Below are 21,497 nucleotides of genomic sequence, written 5' to 3' on the forward strand. Positions count from 1 at the left end.
AACTCCTCAGGTCAAGACTCTGCAGTCTACTTACATTTGAAGGACAGAGGACACTCGTTTGAGGACCACCAGGTGCACATTTTAGACAGAGAAGATGGTTGGTTTGAAAGAGGTGTCAAGGAAGCCATCTACACCAGGGTTGAGAAGCCGTCATTGAACAGGGGAGGGGGGCTACGCCACCACTTATCCCCCACTTACAATGCTGTCCTTTCATCACTTCCCAGGAAACTCAACAAACGTAACCTATTGACCTCAGGTGAAGATACCAACGATGGTCGTTCAGTCTTGGCCACAGGTAGTCTTAACGACTGTAACGACTGTCGTCACAGCAACAAGGAACACTAACGAACCAGCGGTATCGATGACCCGGGATAACGACCCCACTGAGGTTAAATAGCTGAGTTTCCCTGCCAGTCAGTCAGACCTGAAGAAGTCCTTTGGATGAGGGACGAAACGTCTTCCAGTATCTTCAACCAAGTCCAGTTGCCCTTGATTTTAACCTTCGTTGGATAACTATGACCTGGATGACTGAGAATCTTCATAGACATGATGTTAAAGTAAATGTTGAAGAAACGTTGGGAAAATTGTCTGCAAAGGCAACAGACACTATCATATATAGCCTGACCGATACAGGATTTTGCTAAACCTGGATTTTTTTTTACTGGACCGATACTGGATTTTCAACATAAACAACGATCTTCATATGGATCCCTTATATTTGTAATTTTAAAGAACTGTGACAAAGCAGGACAATTCACAGTTGAAAAATCAACTTGTCAGTGCCCTCTGGTGGAAAAACTATGTCATGGTAACACTATTTCTAAATTACCACAAACCTACTTTTAGTATTTATTTATTTGTTTATCTGCCAACATGTACCCAATACAAATATATCTGTAGTAAGCTAATATCGACCGCTAGTATCGCAATATATCGGTCTAGATCTAGTATATTTTAACTTAAAAAGAAACACGAACACAAATACATAAAGTGTTAATTTCATTTTCAGTTTGTTGTTTGTTTACCGTAATGCAGTTGCGCTTACACATTTTGCTGCTATCTTATATTTACTGTCACAGTAATTAAAATAAATTCATTAGGACATTTATTGTTCAACTGTTAAATATCTAACACAGTTCTTGAACAATCAGATTTGACATATTATCACCAAAAATGTCTGTTTACAGAATATCGGCCAATATATCATCCCATATCAGTCAGGTTACAGATATCTTAGATTGGTGTTACCACCAGCTTTGCCTAAATAAAGCACTTTTATTAGGCAATGGTTTTCACTGGATTATAAATGCTGAATCTCAGCCTACCTCCTCCCATTGGTGTATGTAACGGATGAGCCTGGACAGCCGCAGCAGCCGCAGCAGACTGAGGATCTTAGTGAAGCGAACGATGCGAAGCGCCCGGGCCGTCTTGTACACCTCAGAGTCTATCCCTTTCTCCACGATGAGGAAGATATAATCCACGGGTATGGAGGAGACAAAGTCCACCACAAACCAGGTCTTCAGGTACTTCATCTTAATCTTCTCGGGATCGAGGATGATCTCGGTGTTGTCCTCGAACACGATGCCAGTCCTGAAGTTCAGCACGAGGTCCATGAGGAAGAAGGTGTCGGAAACCACATTGAAGATGATCCAGGGCGTGGTGGTCTCCTCCTTAAAGAAGGTGATGCCCACGGGGATGATGATCAGGTTGCCCACCATGAACATCAGCATGGTGAAGTCCCAGTAGAACCTGGCAACGGTAAAGCAGTGGTGGAGAAGAGGGTTAGAGATGGAGTGGGTGGCCATTTAATCTCTCACGCACAAACTTGAAATATGCTGATCTGAGGGAAATCACTACATGATAGTTACACAAATAAAGTGCAAAGTGAGCCTGTTTCACTTGATTGCACTGTACCTTCTCCTGGTGAGGTAACCTATACCATCTGACACCAGACAAGGTCAAACCAAGGGCAAGCAGGCAGAGATATTAAGGGAAGACGAGCTGTAGTAATGCCACTGGCAGAGGATGTCTCAGCAACTATCACGGCTCCAGTTTTGTGTTCCATTTCAGATTCATAATTGCTTCTATTACACTTTAAAACAACGCTTGCACAAAGGTTTGAATTCTAACTGTCCATTATAAGAGAATTAATTATTTAGCAACTATTTATAGATAATCAATTAATCAACTGTCAAGCAAAAATGCCAAATATACTCTGGTCCCAGCTTTCCCAAAGTGAGACTTTGCTGCTCTTCTTTATCTAAAACTGAACAAAACATCACATTTGAAGGCGTCACACTGGAATGTTTCCCTATTTTCTGAAATTTTATAGACCAAATGATTAATCAAGGAAATAATTAGCAGATTAATTTAGCAATTTAAAAAAAAAAAAAGACTTATTTGCAGCCCTATATGTTTTTGTATTGGGTTGTTCCGAAAGCCTAAGTGGCCCTGCAGTCTGATCAGCTCAGAGTAAGTGGGTGAGTGTTGCTGAGTCATGACTTGAATCCTATGTTCCCTATTATCTTCAACTGTGTTCAGTGTTCCTTGACACCATTCCCCATAAAACCACTAATCAACAATCTCTTATATAAATAATATTTTCATAGCAACCCCCCACCCCACAGCAAAGCGAGTTAAGAGCTCACATAGTTGGTTTTATTGTCAGACTGATGTTGTTCTATGCTTGAGGTAATTGGAGGAGCTATCCTTGGTGCTTAAACAGATGTTCAGACGCATTCCAACTCAATGACATAACTTTCCCAACTTACATGTTTGACCCATTTGGCATCAATACGTAGATAAATATAAAAATATTTCCCAGTCTTCTAAATGGATCAAATTCAGCCCTTAAGTTTTATTCCCCCAGTAAAAATGTTAAGCATTATAAAAACATAATTGTAAATATGTTTAAATCAGCTAAAGTTCTTTCTATGGAGGACATCTTACTTTTAGTATTCTCAGATATAAAGTTTGATATGGAGAATCAGACAATGTGTTAATACCATATACATACAATCACACAGAGATCACAGGCTCTTTATATTCCATGCAGACCAACTCAATCTAAGAGTAAGCGGTTTATGAACCTAACTCGGCTTGACCCATACCTGAAGTCGCTGTATGGGTGGATAATCCAGTTGCCTGCTGACTTTACGCGCTCTTGCTCTTTCTCCACTGCCTTCTGGCTGCCAAACATGCGCAGGGAGAACTTGTTAACTCCGGGCTGAAGCATGGAACTAAACTGCCGCTGCATGTATGTCTGGTTCCCCCTGGAGTCTCCATCATCCGGCACTATCTGAGAGCCATCCTCAGCTTTGGAAAATGTGACAGAATTTCTTGACTGTTGACTCGGAGTCTGTCCTTTACCTGCCGGGGCGTTGGAGAAGGAAACTCTTGAGTCCTTTTTCTCCATCGCTGCCGCGGTCTTGACCTCGGCCCCGGGCCCCTGTGTCAGGGACCCCGCTGAAGTGAGAGAGCCGTCCATAATCGCAGCCTGCCCCTTGCCGTCTTCAGCTGCTGCCACTACTCCATCCGTCTGCTTCTCCTGCCTTGAGATGAGAGAGGAGAGGCTCCCTGAACTGGTCGGGTCCCTTCTACAATCTCCGTTTTTGTTGCATATCATGCCGATGGCTCCCTCTCCTGTGACGCCTGCCTCTGTGTCCCCTCCACTCCTGTGGTCTGACTCTGAGCCGCCTCGGCCGCCAGCAGCATCCCTCTGGCATAACAAAGCAGAGGCTGCGCTGCCACTGGCAGGTGCGGGGTCCGCGTCTCGCAGGAGCCACAGCTCATTGTTGTAGGAGTTTTTGCGCGCAAAGGACGCAGCTCCGCCTCCTGGCGTAAATTTCTTCATCTCGGTTCCTCCGCTTCTCACATGATCCTCGCGGGCTACTTGAGGTGGTCGAGGCTGCCGGAATTTGGGCTCCTCCTCGCCGTCCTCCGTCTCGTCCATAGCAGGCAGGCAAAGGCAAACAGAAAAGAAACTCCCGTACCTTGAACCTGGCGAGACTGGGCGGCGGCGGCGGCAGGTGCGCGGAGTTCAAAGCAGCCTCTGCTTTCCATCCACACCACTTACGGATAACAGCGCACCAGGTGGCGTTGCTATGGCTGCAACCTGGCTGCTGTTAGAGTGTGTGAGTGAGTGAGAGAGTGAGAGAGAGCACAGCATTACCCCTGGGCTGCGACCACCTACAAGTATAAATTTAGGCTATTAAAGAAACTATGTGAACAAAAGAAAGCAACCTGTCAAACCAGGACACGCCCAGCCTGACGTGTGATTAGTAAGAAAACTCGATTTAGCTAATAAATAAACGCATAGATAGCCTAGATGTTTAAATACATGAGTAAACTCACCTGACAGGAAGAAGGAACAGCAGGACAAAAGGTGACGGAAGGTCACAAGAATCCACCAAGTTCTCCATATTTTGTCACCCACAATGGAGCTCAGATTCAAATCAGCCAGTAGCCTAACCTATAGCCTACTGCCGTGGTCAGGTGATCCATAGTCATTATATGCTAGGCTACTAGATCTTTGACTACATTGGGAAGCTGTATAAACAGCGTCTGCCTGTTGATTTCGGTTAATAGTCTGCCAATATGGTCAGGGCCTCACATTCTTTGTTAAATTGCTCCACCTTGTGGAAAATAGAGATTTTACACTCTAAAGCTTCCTGGACACCCAGATAGTAGCGTCTAGATAATATTGCAAACAGAAGGAGTCTCTACCCGTTAGAACTCAGACATTAACTTGACCTGTTGCTTTTGTGGCTCCACCAAGTCTGGACCACACCATATCAGCTCCTTAAACATGCATTCCCTGTTTGTCTTAATGCACTTCCGTTTACAGCTTCATCCAATGAGCAGGGTTTCAAAAAACAAGATTAATCTAATTCTAATAAAAAAATAAATCTCCTTTATACAGTAAGGAAGCACAACATGATCAGACATACTCTTCAGGAAAGGGTGGGGGGGTCAAGATCTGTCCTGGAAAAGGAGTTTGTGCAAGCCAAGTCAATGTCAAGACATGTCTGAACTTACAATTTCCCATTTCACAAATAACATTGTTTTTTGTGTTTGTCTACACCTGCCCTATTGATAAGGCATGGGTTGAGAAATACTGAACACATTCTTTATCCCTTACTACCCCCTTGTGAGATCACTTTGTACATTTGTTTAGGTATGCAACAGTATACAGAGGAAAAGGCTATTCATGTTCTCTGCTTTAGGCACTTTGATGTGAAGCTAGGGGGAGGGGTTACAGGGACACATGCCTTTGGTGTGAGAGACCCAGGTTCAGTTCCACTGTGACACATCCAAATTGTCCCTTAGCAAGACACTTAACCCTTAGTTGCTCCAGAGGCATGTGACTTCTGACATATAGCAATTGTAAACTGCTTTGGATAAAAGAGTGAGCAAAATGAATGGGAATGTAATGAGGCTCAAAGTCATGACATGCTTTATATTTTTCAAAACACAAAAATACCCACTTTTCACTTGGATTAACTGTTTTTGTAACAGTCAGCCCTGATACAGCGACAGCATTTATTTGCCGAACAGGAAACCCCACAAAACAAATATATAGAGATCATTGTACACAAGTCACCCTTTTGTCATTTGAATAAAAGTAAACCGACGTGTAAAATCCAATACCTTTATTCAGTTTGTGCAAGTTGTACAACCGATAACTTTCCATCTACTCGGAAAAAATACAACAATTTACACAACTCTGGCTAGGTCTTTTTTATTTGTGTAATTCTGAAATGGTAACATCCAATCACAACACTAATCAGGTTATATGGAACATATGGCTTTGAATCATCTACACAGTGAAGGGGGACAGAGACGACGGTTCAACAATCGCACACAAATGTTTTTTTTTGTTTTGTTTTTTTAAATCATCTCAGATCACATTGAGTGAGAAAGAAATACATCTTTTTATAACGTTTATCTGCTGTATTAGATTGAAACATCATTGCTTAGTATTAAAGTTGCATTCAACAGAAGCAACATCTCTTGCACTTGGTCCATATTATCTTTTTATGTGGCTTTGACACTGGCAACAAAAACATTGTGTGACTAAAACTTTCCATTTAAAATATGTTAATAGGAAAAAGGAAATCAAAGCATGAATTAAAGGGACAAAAGCTTTCCTTTCTAAAAAGAACTGTAATTTCTTACGGCAACAAAACCTAGCATACGTAGAATCTTAAGTTGCTCCTGCATTTCATTCACATCTTGTGGCAGGTAACAAAATGCTAGAACACAAAAAGAGACATCGTGCTTGTTAAGGCAAAGTATAACACTCTGCAAAGGGAGGTTTGTCGTGTTGTAGGGACAGATCAAACGTGAATTCAAACGCACTCCAGTTGTTGCTATAAGAATTGCAGCGATGCATCAGGTTTAAAATTGTTCCTCTGAACAGAACTTGTGCTGGTTTTACAAGTAACCAGTCCACTCTGCAGAATATCAAAAGCAAAAGAACAACAACTGTGAGGTCAGTGCGGGAAGCATCAGCATCAACTGAAAATAAGCGCAAACTAAGCATTCCTCATGTGAACATTCTAGTGATTTTTACAACAAAACACACACTTTTGCTAGATAGCATTTTAAAACTCATGCAATATGTGCCCCATGGCCTCAAACAGAAATTATTTCACACTATGTTCTCTGGCTGCACAATGTGGAGAAGAATATAGAAGAACAAAAGAGGAAAATCGGTCAACTTCTTTAAACATCAACACCCAAGCACAAAAAAGGTACTTAAAATTGCAGGGTGCACACTAAGAATGTGCAACACAACAGCTGAATCCTGGACTTCCGTGTGGGTTGTCCATCTAGAAAAGAAAAAAAAAAAAAAGTTGCATGAGTAAAGAATTAGATTTGTTTTCAGATAATGTTTATTTTGTTCAAGGTTGGTATTAAATGTGCAGAGGCTGAGTAGCCCACAGTAAGGTTTTAATTTTAAGAACTTCACAGATTCACGCACCTCTTTCAGCTTCTAGTTGGAATTCCTTTGCCTCACATTCTTGTCTTTGTGATTTGCATTAGAATTGCTCTTCCTGAAAGACAGAGTAAACATGAGTTGTGTAAAAACACAAACAAAAAAAATCCCACATCTTTAGTGACAATCAAGGTACTGAGCTGATGACTCTACTTACAAAGGAGCAGATCCTGAGTCGTCATCTGGGCCGCAGTAAATGATTGATAAAAGAAAGGCAAAAAAAAAACAAAACAAAAAAAAAAACAAGAGTCAGTTGACAGCATGTTACATGTCTGCAATTGGTGTGAGCAGTACATGCCCCCCCAGATAATGGTAGCAAATGTTAGAACATGACATCCTCTGCAACATGATTCTGATGATCAAATCCAACTAAAAATGAACTGAAGCATGCCCGCCTGTTGCATTTCTGACAATGAAGGATACAACAAAATCCTTTATAGAGCAATCCCACACATAATCATTGTTTGTGTTGTATTAAAACATATTGCTAAAAGTCACCTAATGGATAGCTGACTTCAGTAAATCTGCAACAACATTTGAAACATTTTTGTGCACCATCCAGAGTCACCCCTTAGCATCACAGAGGCTCATGCAATACAAGCAAAGGACACAAAACACTGCCGTGGCTGTATTAAATTGTAACGCCGGTATTTTATAACGTCTGTGTGTCTATGTGAGTAATGGGGACAATATTTTATTCATTCTTTAATTTGTTTTGAGCGAGCGTGCTGCTGTTGGAAGCAGAGAATTGCACACCCTCAAAGTACCTCCAGTAAAGTGCTTGTTTTTGCAACAGACAGGCTCAGATTGTTATTACAAGTGTCTGACAACATTGTGGAAACATTAACCCTACCAAGATAAACCTTTGCAATTAACCAGAAACAGTTGCTATGTCCAAAGCAACCCACTCTGACAAAATCATCATCTCAACTTGTAGAACAAGGGTGTTTGCTGATCTACCACTGCCTCGACCGGTTAGTGGTATTGTATGAATTTGGTGAGTTTGTTTTGTTGTGTGCTTGTTTTTAAGTCATTCAATGACAACCTAACTGATCGAGGCAGCAGAAGACCAGGGAGGTAAAATTACTGATGCCGTCAAGGGAGTCTGGTAATTTTGAGAGCAAAATAGCAACCTTTTGGTTCACACACACACAAAAAAAAAAAAAAAAAAAAAAAAAAAAAAAAAAAAAAAAAAAAAGGGGATCTTACGCTTAAAATAAAAAAAAAAGGTCTGATCATTTCCGCTGATGTCAGATTCTTATAACAATCTGAGCCTGTCAGTGGAAAAAACAAGCCTTTTAGTGGATGTACCTTGAGGGTGCGCAACAGCCCCCAAGGATTACTTTGTAGCCCTATTTCGCTGCTGCCGACTGCAGCAGGCTCCCCTAATATTGGACCAATTTTAAAAACACATTGTCCCCATTAGTCACAGACACAAAACATAGGGAAATAGGGTTGAGGTTGAAAAATACCGAAGTTAGCCTTTAAGATACAAAAAACAAAAGTAAACATCTTTTAACTGGCAGAGCTGACACACAACCTGGCAATGTATAGTGGCAGTATTCACACCAGAGCAAGACCATGTTTTCACAGGGTAAAGGCAAGAGTAGGCTAATCTGTGTGGCCGAATGGTGGATGAGACAAATGTAAATGTACTGGTCTTAAGAGGGTTGCCTAACCCTTATCATGCATAAAGTACAAGATGCAGAAAGCATGCAGACAGAATGCTGAAACCTCTCACTTTTCAACCTATCCAATTTCATGTCAAACCATTACACTAGCTTATGGGTCTCATTTGACTCTTTCATTGGCTCAAACACACAATTTAAAAAACAACAAAAAAAAACAAACAAAAAAAAAAAAACACCACGACCAATAAAGGCAGTGGAAAGGAAATATTTTAAAGTTTGCTGATTGCAGGGCCAGTGAAAGAGTGACCAAATCTTTGAGCGCATTCCTCTTAGAAGTGGCGACTATGAAAGCAGTTCATTCAGACTCCCATAGCTTTTTCCACGCCGTCATCTCAGCTCAACCACTTCAGTCTGACATGCAGTTTTGTCCACTTACCAAAATGCAAAATCAGCAGCGAACAGAGAAGTAAAAATGTAAATAATAAAAAAATATAATAATAGTTTCTATCACAGATAGTTTACACAGAGGCCGACGCCAACACCTGATCTATATATATCAAAAATGTAAAATAATAAACAACCAAAAGACAATAAAGGGTTCACATTGAATGCATGCAACTATAGTCTACACATTACCTAAAGAGGGTTTGCCTTAATGGTCTCCAACTTGCCACTGGGGGACACTAAATCTTCAACTTACAGAACAGTAACCACTTCTGTTGGAAGCTTCTTTATGTTCTTTTAGCCACACTTTACAACAGGGGACAGAAAAGGTCATATCTGTGCCATATCTACCTTCAAAAAGGTCTGTATTTTTACTTTGATGGATATTTTCACAGCCACTCAGGAAGCAAACTATTGATATGATATTTTCCTCCAACTAAACCCCGTGCAATTAGTAAAATAGCAAAATGGCCAGTAATGCCTTGTGCAGACTACACGACTTTCCGCACCGGCCGACGGCCGTGCCGTTCACACTACACAACTTGCTTTCTTGTAAGGGGAGTCTTGAAGTCGCTGTCGTGTTCACACTAGGTGAAGAAAAGGCACAGCAGAAATTTGACGTCGATCCGACTAAATCCCTAGGAGGAGTTCGTTAAAGTACAAAGTGTGTAAATCATCCAAAAATGGCCGTAAAATTCAAAATGGCCGACTTCCTGTTGAGTTTAGGGTATGGGTTCTTGAGGCTTTTTTGTGCGTCTTGATATGATACATGTCCCCAGAAAATTTCGTGCATGTAGGCTGAACGTGAACGAGGGGCTAATTTTTTTCCAATTTTCTAGGTGGCGCTAGCGAGTCATTGCGAAACCCATAAGATACGAAATTTTTCACTACTTCTGACATGTGTGCAAAGTTTGGTGAGTTTGAGTATGTTTAGGCCCCCAAAATTGAGCCTACTGTGCAGAAAAAAAATATAAAATTATAATTATATATCTCTATCTATAATCTTTACAAATTCAATAGGGACCTCGCACGGTTCGTGCTCGGGCCCTAAATATGGGTGAAAGAATGGATTAGCACACGCAGCTAGCAGGGATTGTCTGAGCTACAGAGAGAGCTGGATGTGAGTAAAAGTGTTTTGCGGTGAAAAAGCAGCTACCAGCTGTCTGCTCTCACTGGCTGGATGTGGAAGTCCAGTCGGCAGATTCTTCCAGATATTTAGCATGCTAGATATCTGCTGATCGACCGCTGATTTACCCCCAATCACAGCCTGACTGTCGCCGAGCTTGCCTAGCGGCAAATTGGGCTAAAAAAAATCATGTAGTGTGAACTAGGCTTAAGTTTTGGAATTCACCGACCACTGACAAATGTAATTCATAGCGCTAATCGGCTGTTTAGATCGAACACAGCACCGTGTTAATAAAGGGGACAGCACTGGTGCCCTAGTGTTGCTTCAGGTGAGAAGATTAAATACGATCTAAGAGGCCCAGTAATACACTTTATAGTACTGTGAGTAAAGCTGTTTTAACTGTGGTATGTCATCACCTCACCTTATGTTTTGATGTAAACAAAATAAAACCACAGAATGCGGCAATTCACAGCAACAAAATATAAAAGGAATGTGACTTGCACGTATTTGCCTGCCAAATCCAGTGTTCTGCCAGACGATTAACTTATTTGACCCACAGTTTTGTTTTTCCTGAACCCTCCAATACTGTTAAGACAGTGGTGTAATTGAAATAATTAAGAGGGCAGCATTTTATCATGTAGCGATAATGTCGCTCTGAAAAATGCCATTAGAGTTTTTGTAGTGATTTTATGTAGTTTTGGAGGCAGTGTGGGTACGTACCGTCGTTGACCTCATCAGGCTTTCTCCTCTTTTCATAGATGAAGATGATGGTCACCAGGATGATGACCTCAGCCACAATGCCAAGGAAGGGCCACAGAGCAGCCAAGCGACTGCGGACACGCAGGTGGATCTTGTCGTTGGACATGCCAAGTTCATTTGTTGCAAAGCATATGTAGTCCCCGATGTCGTTTTCAATGCTCAGGTCATTAATGGTTAGAGTGGTCTTGTTGAGGGTGCTCTGGATCTCATATTTGTCGCTAGAGCCGTTCATGATAGGCTGAGGGTTTTTTTAAGCAACAAGTTAAGTAATGCAAATGGCAAGAAAAGTCTGATTATTTCACTTTACAAATAAATCATTTGCAACTAAAAGCATCAAAAAATTTAATGTGACCAAAATTGTTTAGGTTCACGTACTCTGGTTTAGAACTGCAGACAAAAAACATATCCAGAATCAATTAAAGATAATTAAGATTACAACTTGGAACACTTACCACTTGGATGCCATCTTTAACTTTGACCCATCCCCAGTCAGTGGGCAGTGGATACCCGTGGCTCACACAGACCATCACACCTTTGTCCTTCTCATTGCCATGCTCAGAGTGTTTGTAGGCAGAAACATGGGCAATTGCTACAGCAGGAGATGAAAGTTTGTTAATTCATAAAATTGCCTTTAATCATTTATCCTGGATCAAGAGGCACCTTCAAGTAAGAAACCTGAAACCAAGAACTTCTGGAATTTCCAGAGCTACTTTCACAATAACACTTTTGTTCCATTGATTTGCACGATCAATTTTGTTTTAACATTCCTTTGATGTAAAACTTAAATTTCATTCAGTTGCCTTAATGGAGAACTCAACAACAGCACAGAGAGAAAACGCATTAGATAAGATCAGAGCTCATGGTGTCTTACATTAAAGCTCAATGACATTTGTATTCCAAGTAAATCAACAGTTTAAGGACAGGACCACCAGCAGAGCACAAGCATCATCTTAAATAATAACAGCACTTATCTGTTCAAAATAACACATCACATGCTGCTTCCTGGAAAATGGCTGCTTGCACTGAATCTCTCTATTGTTTTTCTACATTTGCAACCATGGTAGTTAAATTCCAATGTAAATAGGGACATCTGTAGTAATCATGCATAAACTTACTTTTGACTTCAATTGTCTGCTTCACCTCTGGCTCAGTCAGGAACACACATTCATACTTTCCACCAGAAGTGTATGTGATCTTGTCCAAACTACGGAAAGAAATAGAAATCAGGTATTTTTCTCCGCAGACCTACAGTAGCATATAGTAGGTGGTGACATCTAACAGATTCTATTGAAGCACATTAATGACTTCATGATTAATTAGCTAAGTGGAAAACTAATCATTCATTCATCATCATTAAATAAGTAGAAACTTCACAACAGAACCAAGGGCCAGGGGTAAAAATAATAAAGCTGCTTGTCCATGCAACACATATTTCAAATTTCCCCTGGTAATCACAATCCCACTTTTGTTTGGTGCCGTTGTCCCGTACAGTCCTGCCTGCTCTCTAATGGGGAATTAAGGTCAGGGGAAGTGAGCACACTGCTAGGGGCGCTTATCCCGGCTGCAAAGACTACCGGCAAAGCTGCACGGTCCATCTCTCTGCTAATCAAGAGCAGTGAATGCCTGAATGGCTCCCCTAGCTCTGCTGCTAATGGAGGCAGCCAGGGAGACGTTGAGATAGCGAGAGGGGGAGGGATGACAGAAAAGGAAATACACAAAGTGCTATGATGAGAACATTAGAGGATGAAGATGGCTATTGACTGTGGTAACAGCCAAAAAGGGACAGCATAAGGATCAGAGTTAAGGACAAAAGAAGGGAAGAAATAAAAGGCTGAGAAATGATTTAATGTCTTCAAAAATCAATGATGCTCAGGCTTTCAGCCCAATAGACATCTAAAACTGGGCTTGCAATTATCTTGTATGCTTCACTCACGCAGTACTATGAAACGGTGAACTGCACAGTTGCCCAAAATATAAACAGGCATCTCAGGGCAAAAAAAGAAAACAAACATGGCTGGACATGGCTACTTACCGAAGGACTGTGAATGGACTGGCCAGAGTAGACTTGGAATTTTCAATGAGTTTGCCATTGTGCGTCCAGTGGGAGCCCTTGATGGGAAGGTTGGACTCTGTCAAGTTACAGCTGAGGACTGCAGAGGTCTGGTTGCTGACCTCGGAGGGTTCAGTAATGATGTTTGGGGCTTCATGTAAACAGAGAGGGAAAACGTTATCCTAAAATTTCAGCTTATTGGCATTACACAACATATTTTTTGCAGGTTTAGACAGTGCTGCCCCACAAAAGGCAAAATGCAGTAACTACAGATTTACTTTAAATTTAGTGTATAACCAGTATCTGACATCTGTTTTAATCTATAAAAAAAAAAAAAAAAAAAAAATTATGCCACAGAAATGTGTAATTTACCTGCAATAGCTATTAAAACTTGCAAATGGCCAAAAAAGGTAGCATCTGTGCTTTGGCTATGTGTTGCAACCCAGGCTACAGTTACTGCAGTTGAAATTACATTGTCTCGACACTCAACAGTTGTCTTTACAAAAATAACTGTTTTGTTGGAACAAAATGTCATAGGGCATACGATGTGGATGACAGTACTATGCCCTGTGCTCACACTCACTGCCGAGCAAAGAAATAAGATAGGCAGGATAGAAGAAGGTTAACTATGAGATCACAGCAGTGTTTCTCAGTTCTTCTTCCTACTGTCGCCAGGGTGTAAATATTTTGGGCTACAACAGGTAATTTTTTTGTGGAGACACTGGTTGAGTGTTAAGTGGTCAAGCGGAAATCAAGGAATTACCAGCAAAGTCCTTCGCATTTTCCTTCAACTTACCAAATTTGAGAAGGAAAACAAATACATTTTCCCAAATTAGAGCAAGAAAACAGTTTGACACAAGTCCTGAACAAATTCACAGAATAGGTGGAAACAGTTCCCCTAAATAGGAAGATCTGTCCCACCAACAGTAGTATTAAAGGGGGAGCAATAGGAGTACTGGAAATCTAGTAGATACAGTAGTCTACAACAAGGTCATGGGGAAAAAGATATTTTCATACATGCAGAAGAAGCAACAAGAAGGGGATGACAAATTGGCTTCACTGCCAATCACATGATAAATGTAATAATGAAGTGTTTTTTGCTTCAATCGGGAGAAGAAACTGACCAATTCTTCCAATCTGACAAAATAATAATACTGGACCACAAGGCAGAAAGATACCCCGTGGCTGACAATTTTTATTAATCAGTTGCCATCTTCTGTGCCTACAGTTCAGTAGGCCGTAAGCCACAGGAACGGTCTACTAGCATAGACAAAAAGGGGCATTGCCAATGTTAGTATCAATTAAGGAAACTGCAAGCAAAAGAAATATCTACCAAGAAGCAATACTAATGAAGTAATCTGACACCCCTTTTTTGCTTTTCTCTAAATGTTTGTTCAATTTTTCTGCAGGAGCCATTTGCAAATTTCCAACCTTATGACCAGTATTATATAAGAAAACATCCTAATGGTACTTAAGCCTTGAAACAGAAAAAAAAAAAAAAAAGGCATCAGATTGAAGACGTGTGTCACGCAATACAGGATTAGGGCGTGGCTGAGCCAAACCTTATGACCAGGTTTATATTCTACTACAGGACAACCGCGGAGCTTTTGGGGAGAGGAGAGGGAAAGTGTATACTGGGTAAAGCAGGATGGAAAGGGTTCTGAACAGGGAAGCATGGGAGTTGAGTGCAACAGGAGCTTGAATGTCCAGGACTTCACTAATGAGGAGAGAACAGCCAAGCTGCTACTCCTCATGCTTCCTCTGCCACTCACGTTCGATCACAATAATGTTTGCCTGCGAGCGGATCCACTTGATTTTTGGCGTCTTCTTCAGTTCATTGCGGTCAGGGTCGTTGGAAGCGCGGCACTCGTACGTGCCCGAGTCGTTGAAGGTGAGGCTAGTGAGGTGAATGGTGCTAGTGGCATGTGCTATGTATGTGGCATTTATCTGGACACGGTCATCCCGCGCCCCGTCAAAGAGCTGGGTGAGGGTCTCGTTGGGCTCTTCACCCTCTACAAACCACCACTGCACCTCGGGGATGGGGTTCCCTATCACCTCACAATGCAGCTCTGCGGTGTCGCCGATCAGCTTCATCTGAGACAGGGGAGACTTGATAAAACCCGCTGTCAGCCCAGCAGACAGTGATTGAGAAATTTTTGAACGTGGTGGGTTCAAAGCAAGCCAGGTGATTTCATGGATTGGTGATAAAAGGCAGTGATGGAAGAAAGACAAGCAAAAAGGAAAAAGAAAGAAAAAGAAACAAAGTTAATAAAACAAATGAAATGGAAATATGAAAGTAAGCACACAGAAGAAAGAGAGAAAAAAATATAAATAAAAAGCATAGATCAGAGCAACATTTCCAGTACTCTGACCCATAACGAGGAAAATAAGAAATGCAACATAAAATAAAAAGGCAATTAGGGATGACCCGAGCCGACCTGACAGCGCAGCATCCACCCATACACGCGATGTAAACAATGTTACTCTAATACAGCTGCCTTGCAATAAATCCTACCTTCATGAAGGTTATAATGTTTCATTTCTTGGTCAAACTATCATTTTGGAGGCAGTAATTTGAGCTGTGGTTGTAATGTACTGCATTACACAGGTGTATTTTGTCTACCCCATTTATACCAATTAGAGTAGACTAGAAACATTTGTGTGATGCTCTCTGCAATCTATGGGCGTTTTTTCCATTTAAAGGTTTTAAAGGCTCAGTATTAGCAATTATGCAATAATAAAATGTTGAGACTGGCAAAAAAGCTTCATCATCCCTAAAGGCAGTTAAAGCATAAAGACAAAACCACAACATTAAAAGCATTAAAGAGCATTCACATGAAATCAAAACAATGTGCAATGAATGAAACATGGAGAGGAAAAAAAATAAATAAAAAAAGCAGATGAGGTTGAAATGAAACATTTCACATAATTAAATCAAAAAGTCTATGAAAGCCTTAGGACATGCAAAAAGCACTTTGGGCGAGTGCCTTTTCTCAGCTGTACCCTGTGTCACCCAACACTGGTTCGGGTGTTAAAAACAGGCACACAAGCCTATTTTTCAGAACATTCTGCCGGTGATTTAATGCAGCTTAAGCACATGACCTTAGCGTACGTGGAAGTCAACACGGTCAGTCCCCACTGAGTGGCAAATATGAACATTCAGCATATGTCTTTGATGCATTAACATGGGAATAATACTGAAAACACTTATTTTAGCTGTTGCACAGTTGACTGTACCAAACAGATTTAGAAATGAATACATGCATTCTTTTGAATGACATGATCAAATTGAATTTTTTTCACAAAATTATTGACAGATAAGAATATCGTCTGACATGCTTGTGAGTTTGATTGGGCTGTCAAATCCTGCTCGAGTGTATACGGGTGGCTGTGTCAAGAAACTTATTTTCTGGCTAGGCTTTAATGTTCACAAACCACTGTATTGTGTCATTTAAAAATCACTGATAGATTTACTTCTTAGATATTTGTTTCCTTCTCTGTATCGCAGCTCTCCACATTGATAAAAGGGCAAGGCAGGGCAGATCTGTTTGGCTATTTACAGGTGGTCGGGGGGGGGGGTGTCTCTAAACTTAGGAGGTGGGTCCAGGGAAGAACAACATTCTCACACTACCGCCCAAGCACAGCGAGCTTGTTCTTTTCCTCCCAGAAAAATCCTAAACTAGCACAAAGCAGAACAAAACCAGGGCGCGGGCCACGGTACCACAAGAAAAACAGCAGCACAAAAAAAAAAAAAAAAAAAAAACACATGCACATCCATTTTCTACATGAAAATATCCTTCATTTTGTGTTAAAGATGAATTTTTCAGAATACTTTCAACCAAAACTGTTCAAAGATATCAACTAAAGACAAAGCAGGCAGACTTGTGAACTGGTCAACAAGAGCCTCAGTTGATACACGTACAATATCATGTAACGTAGCTAAGTGGCTCCCCCAACTTTCCCAGAGGTCACCTTGTAGAACATGCTGTATAAAAGTTCAACTTAAATATAGTCCATGCCCCAGTCCCAACTACAATTAGATGTAAACCACATGAAGCCTGACTAGTCACAGTCTATAGCTGGTCAACAAGCCAAGTGGCCTGAACAATGCAAAAACAAATAAAATCGGGTGGTGACCAGAACCGACCGGTTTTCTGCTTGATCCGCCATGACCAATGACTGGGCCAATCAGTCTCACATATCTGATCCTGTCCTATTTAAACACACAGTGGCATAGACAGTAACAGCCCATTGTCACAGCCATATACACGCTAAAACGTGTCGTTGGCATGGAAGTTCTTCAGTGATTGAGACTGACACAAAACTCGCAATTTGCTTGCCCACATAGACTTGGGCCCAGATATATTTCTGGCTTCCCATTTTAGCACTTTGCACAGAGAGACAGAAACCAAGAGAGAGAGGTTTTCAAGAAAATGTAAAAATGATTTAATAGTCAGTGTTTATGAACAAACAACTGATGGACCCATGAAGAATAACCAATGCTTATTAATAATAAATTTAAAAAAAGAAAGAAATCCCTTACAATGTGTGTGTATGCTGTCAAAGTATAGTTCTTAAAAATAACAACAAAATTAGTAGGTCTGACTTTAAAATAATTGGTGCATCTCTAATAATTTTAACAATAGACTAAAATTTTAAATATTTGATATGCGATAGCATGAGAAAAAAAGTGAATGGGAGAGCATGTAAACCCCAACTATGGGGATACATGCTTTATCTTCGTGGAAAGTTTAGTTTTCCTTTCAACCAGCTGGTTGAAAATTAACAACTCAAGTTGAAATTTACTCAGCCTTTTGAAAAGACAAAAAGCTGTATAACAGACTAAACAGTGTAATCCTCCACTTTCAACATTGTGTAACAAAGTATATTGAAATGGCAATACTAAACCATAGTGCTAAACAGGAAAGGCTAATATAAGGTAACGTCCTTTCTAATAGAAGATGGACGTTGATGGTTCCAACATGAAAGCAGCGACACGCTTGGAAACACATTGCCAGGCCATATTAAGCTTCCATTTCAGCCTTGTAATATTTGGTCTTGCTGGTCACCGTTGAGGGGGCAAATACTTGTCACTTTTAGCCCATATAAACCCACTGGCTGTGACCTTTCAAGTATATTTGTCTTTGTGGAGTGCACTAATCAAAAAGCCCACTTTGTCTAATGTAATCATTCAGCTGTTGACACATTTGTCACCACCGCAACCCCAAAAAAACAAAACCTGTCACTGTCAGTGCTACTATTACAGGCTCTAATCATAAAAGGATAATTTAAGTGAGCACAGGTTAAGCAGCTGGGATCTCAAAATGGTGGTCAATAACAAAATGAGTCTGTATTCAGCACCATTTACCAAATGACTGGGACAAAACATCAGGCACTTAAAAAATAGGGGGGGGGGGCTTTTCCTGTCTTTCCTACCAGTCTACCTCATAACCCACTTTTCATTCCAAAGTTAAGCTAGAGATGAAGCTAAAACTCAGGGGAAATCTAATTTTACTCCTGATCTACTCCAGAGCAGTCATTACCAAAGCAGGAAACATCGAGTGGCATGAGGGCTTCTTGTAAGTGTTTGACTAACGTGCACATAACATTCATAACAAACAAAGCCTAGTTGCTTGTACAAACTCTGCAAAATCAAAGTTTTTCCGTTTTACCCTTTAGGGAACCTACCAAATTAAAGGTCCATAGTTTTACATTATCATCGTCAGTGCATGTACTTTCCTCTCTCTCTTAACTGACTTGAGACAAAATACTGAGTGGAAAAATGACTTTGTTTGGGTTCATTTTTTGTTTTTTTAGTATACTTAAATGACTGCACCTTTCTAGTGTTAAAACTCAAGGACATAGCTATTAATGTCAAAAACAAAACAAGACATTAAAATCCTGACATGACTGAATACAGTGACAACCTAATCATTCACCTACATGTGCATTTTATATCACGTGCGGACTATCAGTCCTCTACATGTACATTTTGTATTGTGTGGATTATCAGTCCACTATGTGTACATTTTGTATCAAGTGCGGACTATTATTTTTTTTAAACTACTTACAAGCTCATTGGGGGTAATCATTCTTAGACATTTAAAGCAAAGCAATATTTGTAAGGTAGCTTTATAATAAAAATAAAATACTGCTATAAATTGTGTTGTCCACAGAGACAAAATAAGAAATTAAAAGTATCTATGAATATTGCTCACACCTAGGTGCATCAGAGATTTGACTAAAGAAATACGTGTCATTACGTCGGTTTCTTGCCATAATTGCTGTTGGTAATGTTGACATGCAAATCACGTGACACACCCAGCAAATAATTGCCTAGAATCAATGAATACATTGTAGCTCTCAGTCGAATAACGTTTGTCAGTGGCGACCCAGGTGGACAAACTGATAGGAAGCAGAAAGGTTGGTGGCAGGTCATTAAGTGACCACCAAGAAGAGCAAATGTAACATTTATACAAGCAAAGGCTCAAAAAAACAGTATTGGGACTGTATTACGTTGACTGGGCCTGCTGGCTCACTGAATCTAAAGCAAAGATGACAGTTTAATCAACAGAAAATATAGAAGAGGGGGATGCTGGCATAACATTACAAGTCAGGGCTCCGGCTCCTATTAAGCTGTAATTAAAGATTTACAAAAGGACTAATATTATTTCACCCTTAGTGATTTTGGAAAACGTGGCCCAGGTCAGCGAAAACGACAGTTAAATAACGTTGACTAGTTACTAATTGATAGCATCACTTCATATCGTAGGGATAATCTAAAGGTACACAAATGCGAGTCATTTAACGTCCATACAGAAAACAGGTTACTGAACCACCATACATTTTAGATTAACGTTAGGGCTCATGTGACCCATTGTATTTGCTAACGTTTGGCAAATACCAAAATGCCTTTCTGTGAAACAGTGAGGGACAAGAGGTCTCGAAAAAATTACAACGTGAACTGCCGTTTATCGTTAACTTCAGTAACAAAACAGCTGGTTAATCGTCTAAAAAGGATTTTGCGACTGCAAATTAGCTAACGTTACAGTTGTCGTTAGCAACACTATAATGTTGATATGCGAGTATCCCACGAACGCTAGAAAAGGGTTTTAAATTCTGTATTAATAGCAGCTGCAAATAGTATTCGACACCAAAAAAAATTAACATTAACAAAGCAGGAATCGGATGAACGTTTTGATTGTTCGAAATAAGGGCAAAGTCTAACGTTAACGTTACATCTTCAACCCAACATGGCTGACACAAAATTCTTACCTGTGGAGGCACTGGCTCGCCAACAGCTCAACAGAAGGGCACTGACAGCCCACAGTAACTTCATGATTGGTAATTTAGTATTTACTAAATCGTCGAATAAACGCAATTTTACACTACAGCGGGCTGAGTCTCCTTCCTCCTTTCCGTGTGAACTTCCAGCGAAATGTAAGCGCTGAATGTTTCACTGTGGCGCCGATCAAGCTGGTCGTCCTCTAGTTGCAACTCACGCATACGCCCTGATCAGCACGTACTTATGACGCATTGCTTAGGGGCGTGGTCACGTCGCCATTTAAACTTGTTTAATAATCATGTTCTTACGTAATTTGGGCAAAACCATAGACTGCATGGGCAAACCGTAACGTTATAATAGACTCAGTTTAATGTTTCATGAAAAACACACGCACACTTGTCAAGTGGTGATTTGTTGCCATACCCACGGATGATTGTTTTAAAGAAACATTCTTTATTCCTTATCATTCCTTTATATTTTGTTATTTTTATATTTATACAAATCCTCTCCCCCTGTAATGTGTTTGGACAACACAAATCCGGAGTTATGCACAATAATTGTCACATTGTTTTATTTTTATTTCACAGTTTGATCAATATTTTATAACTTGCATCTGTTTATTCCATATTTATATATTTTTAAATCCATTTATGTCAACTGTATGTTTACATCTATGTCTAGTACCTAATCACCATAGCAAATTCCTCATACATGTAAAATACTAATTGGCAATAAAGCTCTTTTGGATTCTGAAGAATGTCTCAAAAAAGTATATAGGACTGAAGTCTGTTGCATATTCACAGGACTAACGCGCATGTCAGCCATTTAAATAGTGTCAAAAGGAAAAATCACCCAGTGTGCTGTTAGAGCATACACTGCCAAAAGTGTAAGGAAATGTCTTGTACTAATACTTTCTTAATCAGGTAATCCAAGGGCCAAGAAGAAATTCATTCATCAGCACACCATAAAAATCGAGGCAGTGTTGGGAGTGATCAGTGACCATATGGATCACAGCTGGAGGCCAGACTTTAATCCTGTTAAAATTCAGACTACTCCATGTCAACATTAAACAAGAGTAAATGTATGGAAGTATGTTACAAAGTCCCCAAATCCAGATATGCCATACTGATGTTTCTGAAAAGAGCAAAGGTGCTGCCAACATACCGAACATCTATTTAAATGTTTTCACATTGTCACAAGAT

General features: G+C 40.3%; 2 protein-coding genes across 3 annotated transcripts in view; both read right to left on the minus strand.

Moving 5' to 3' along the window:
• The window catches only part of hcn2b (hyperpolarization activated cyclic nucleotide-gated potassium channel 2b), a 43,456-nt gene extending 39,335 nt beyond the window's left edge, over positions 1 to 4,121 (minus strand). For both annotated transcript variants that reach the window (XR_006825110.1, XM_046049463.1), the window contains exons 1-2: positions 3,111 to 4,121; positions 1,326 to 1,749 (exon numbers count right to left, since the gene is read on the minus strand). Coding sequence is in view for 1 of the 2 variants with exons in the window: in XM_046049463.1 (XP_045905419.1) it covers positions 1,326 to 1,749; positions 3,111 to 3,952 (1,266 nt within the window). In the remaining variant the exon portion in view is untranslated. The remainder of the gene's footprint in view (positions 1 to 1,325; positions 1,750 to 3,110) is intronic.
• A 1,515-nt stretch (positions 4,122 to 5,636) lies between these two features.
• On the minus strand, positions 5,637 to 20,509 carry bsg (basigin). Its single transcript, XM_046049883.1, has 8 exons — positions 20,286 to 20,509; positions 12,993 to 13,161; positions 12,076 to 12,164; positions 11,413 to 11,549; positions 10,922 to 11,198; positions 7,158 to 7,182; positions 6,986 to 7,058; positions 5,637 to 6,833 (listed from the first exon to the last, which is right to left on the minus strand). Exons 1-7 carry the CDS (start codon positions 20,347 to 20,349, stop codon positions 6,998 to 7,000), a joined length of 822 nt encoding a protein of 273 aa, XP_045905839.1. The 5' UTR covers positions 20,350 to 20,509; the 3' UTR covers positions 5,637 to 6,833; positions 6,986 to 6,997.
• Between the last annotated feature and the right edge of the window lie 988 nt (positions 20,510 to 21,497).

The sequence above is a fragment of the Micropterus dolomieu genome, linkage group LG05, assembly GCF_021292245.1.
Source record: "Micropterus dolomieu isolate WLL.071019.BEF.003 ecotype Adirondacks linkage group LG05, ASM2129224v1, whole genome shotgun sequence".
Classification (NCBI taxonomy): domain Eukaryota; kingdom Metazoa; phylum Chordata; class Actinopteri; order Centrarchiformes; family Centrarchidae; genus Micropterus; species Micropterus dolomieu.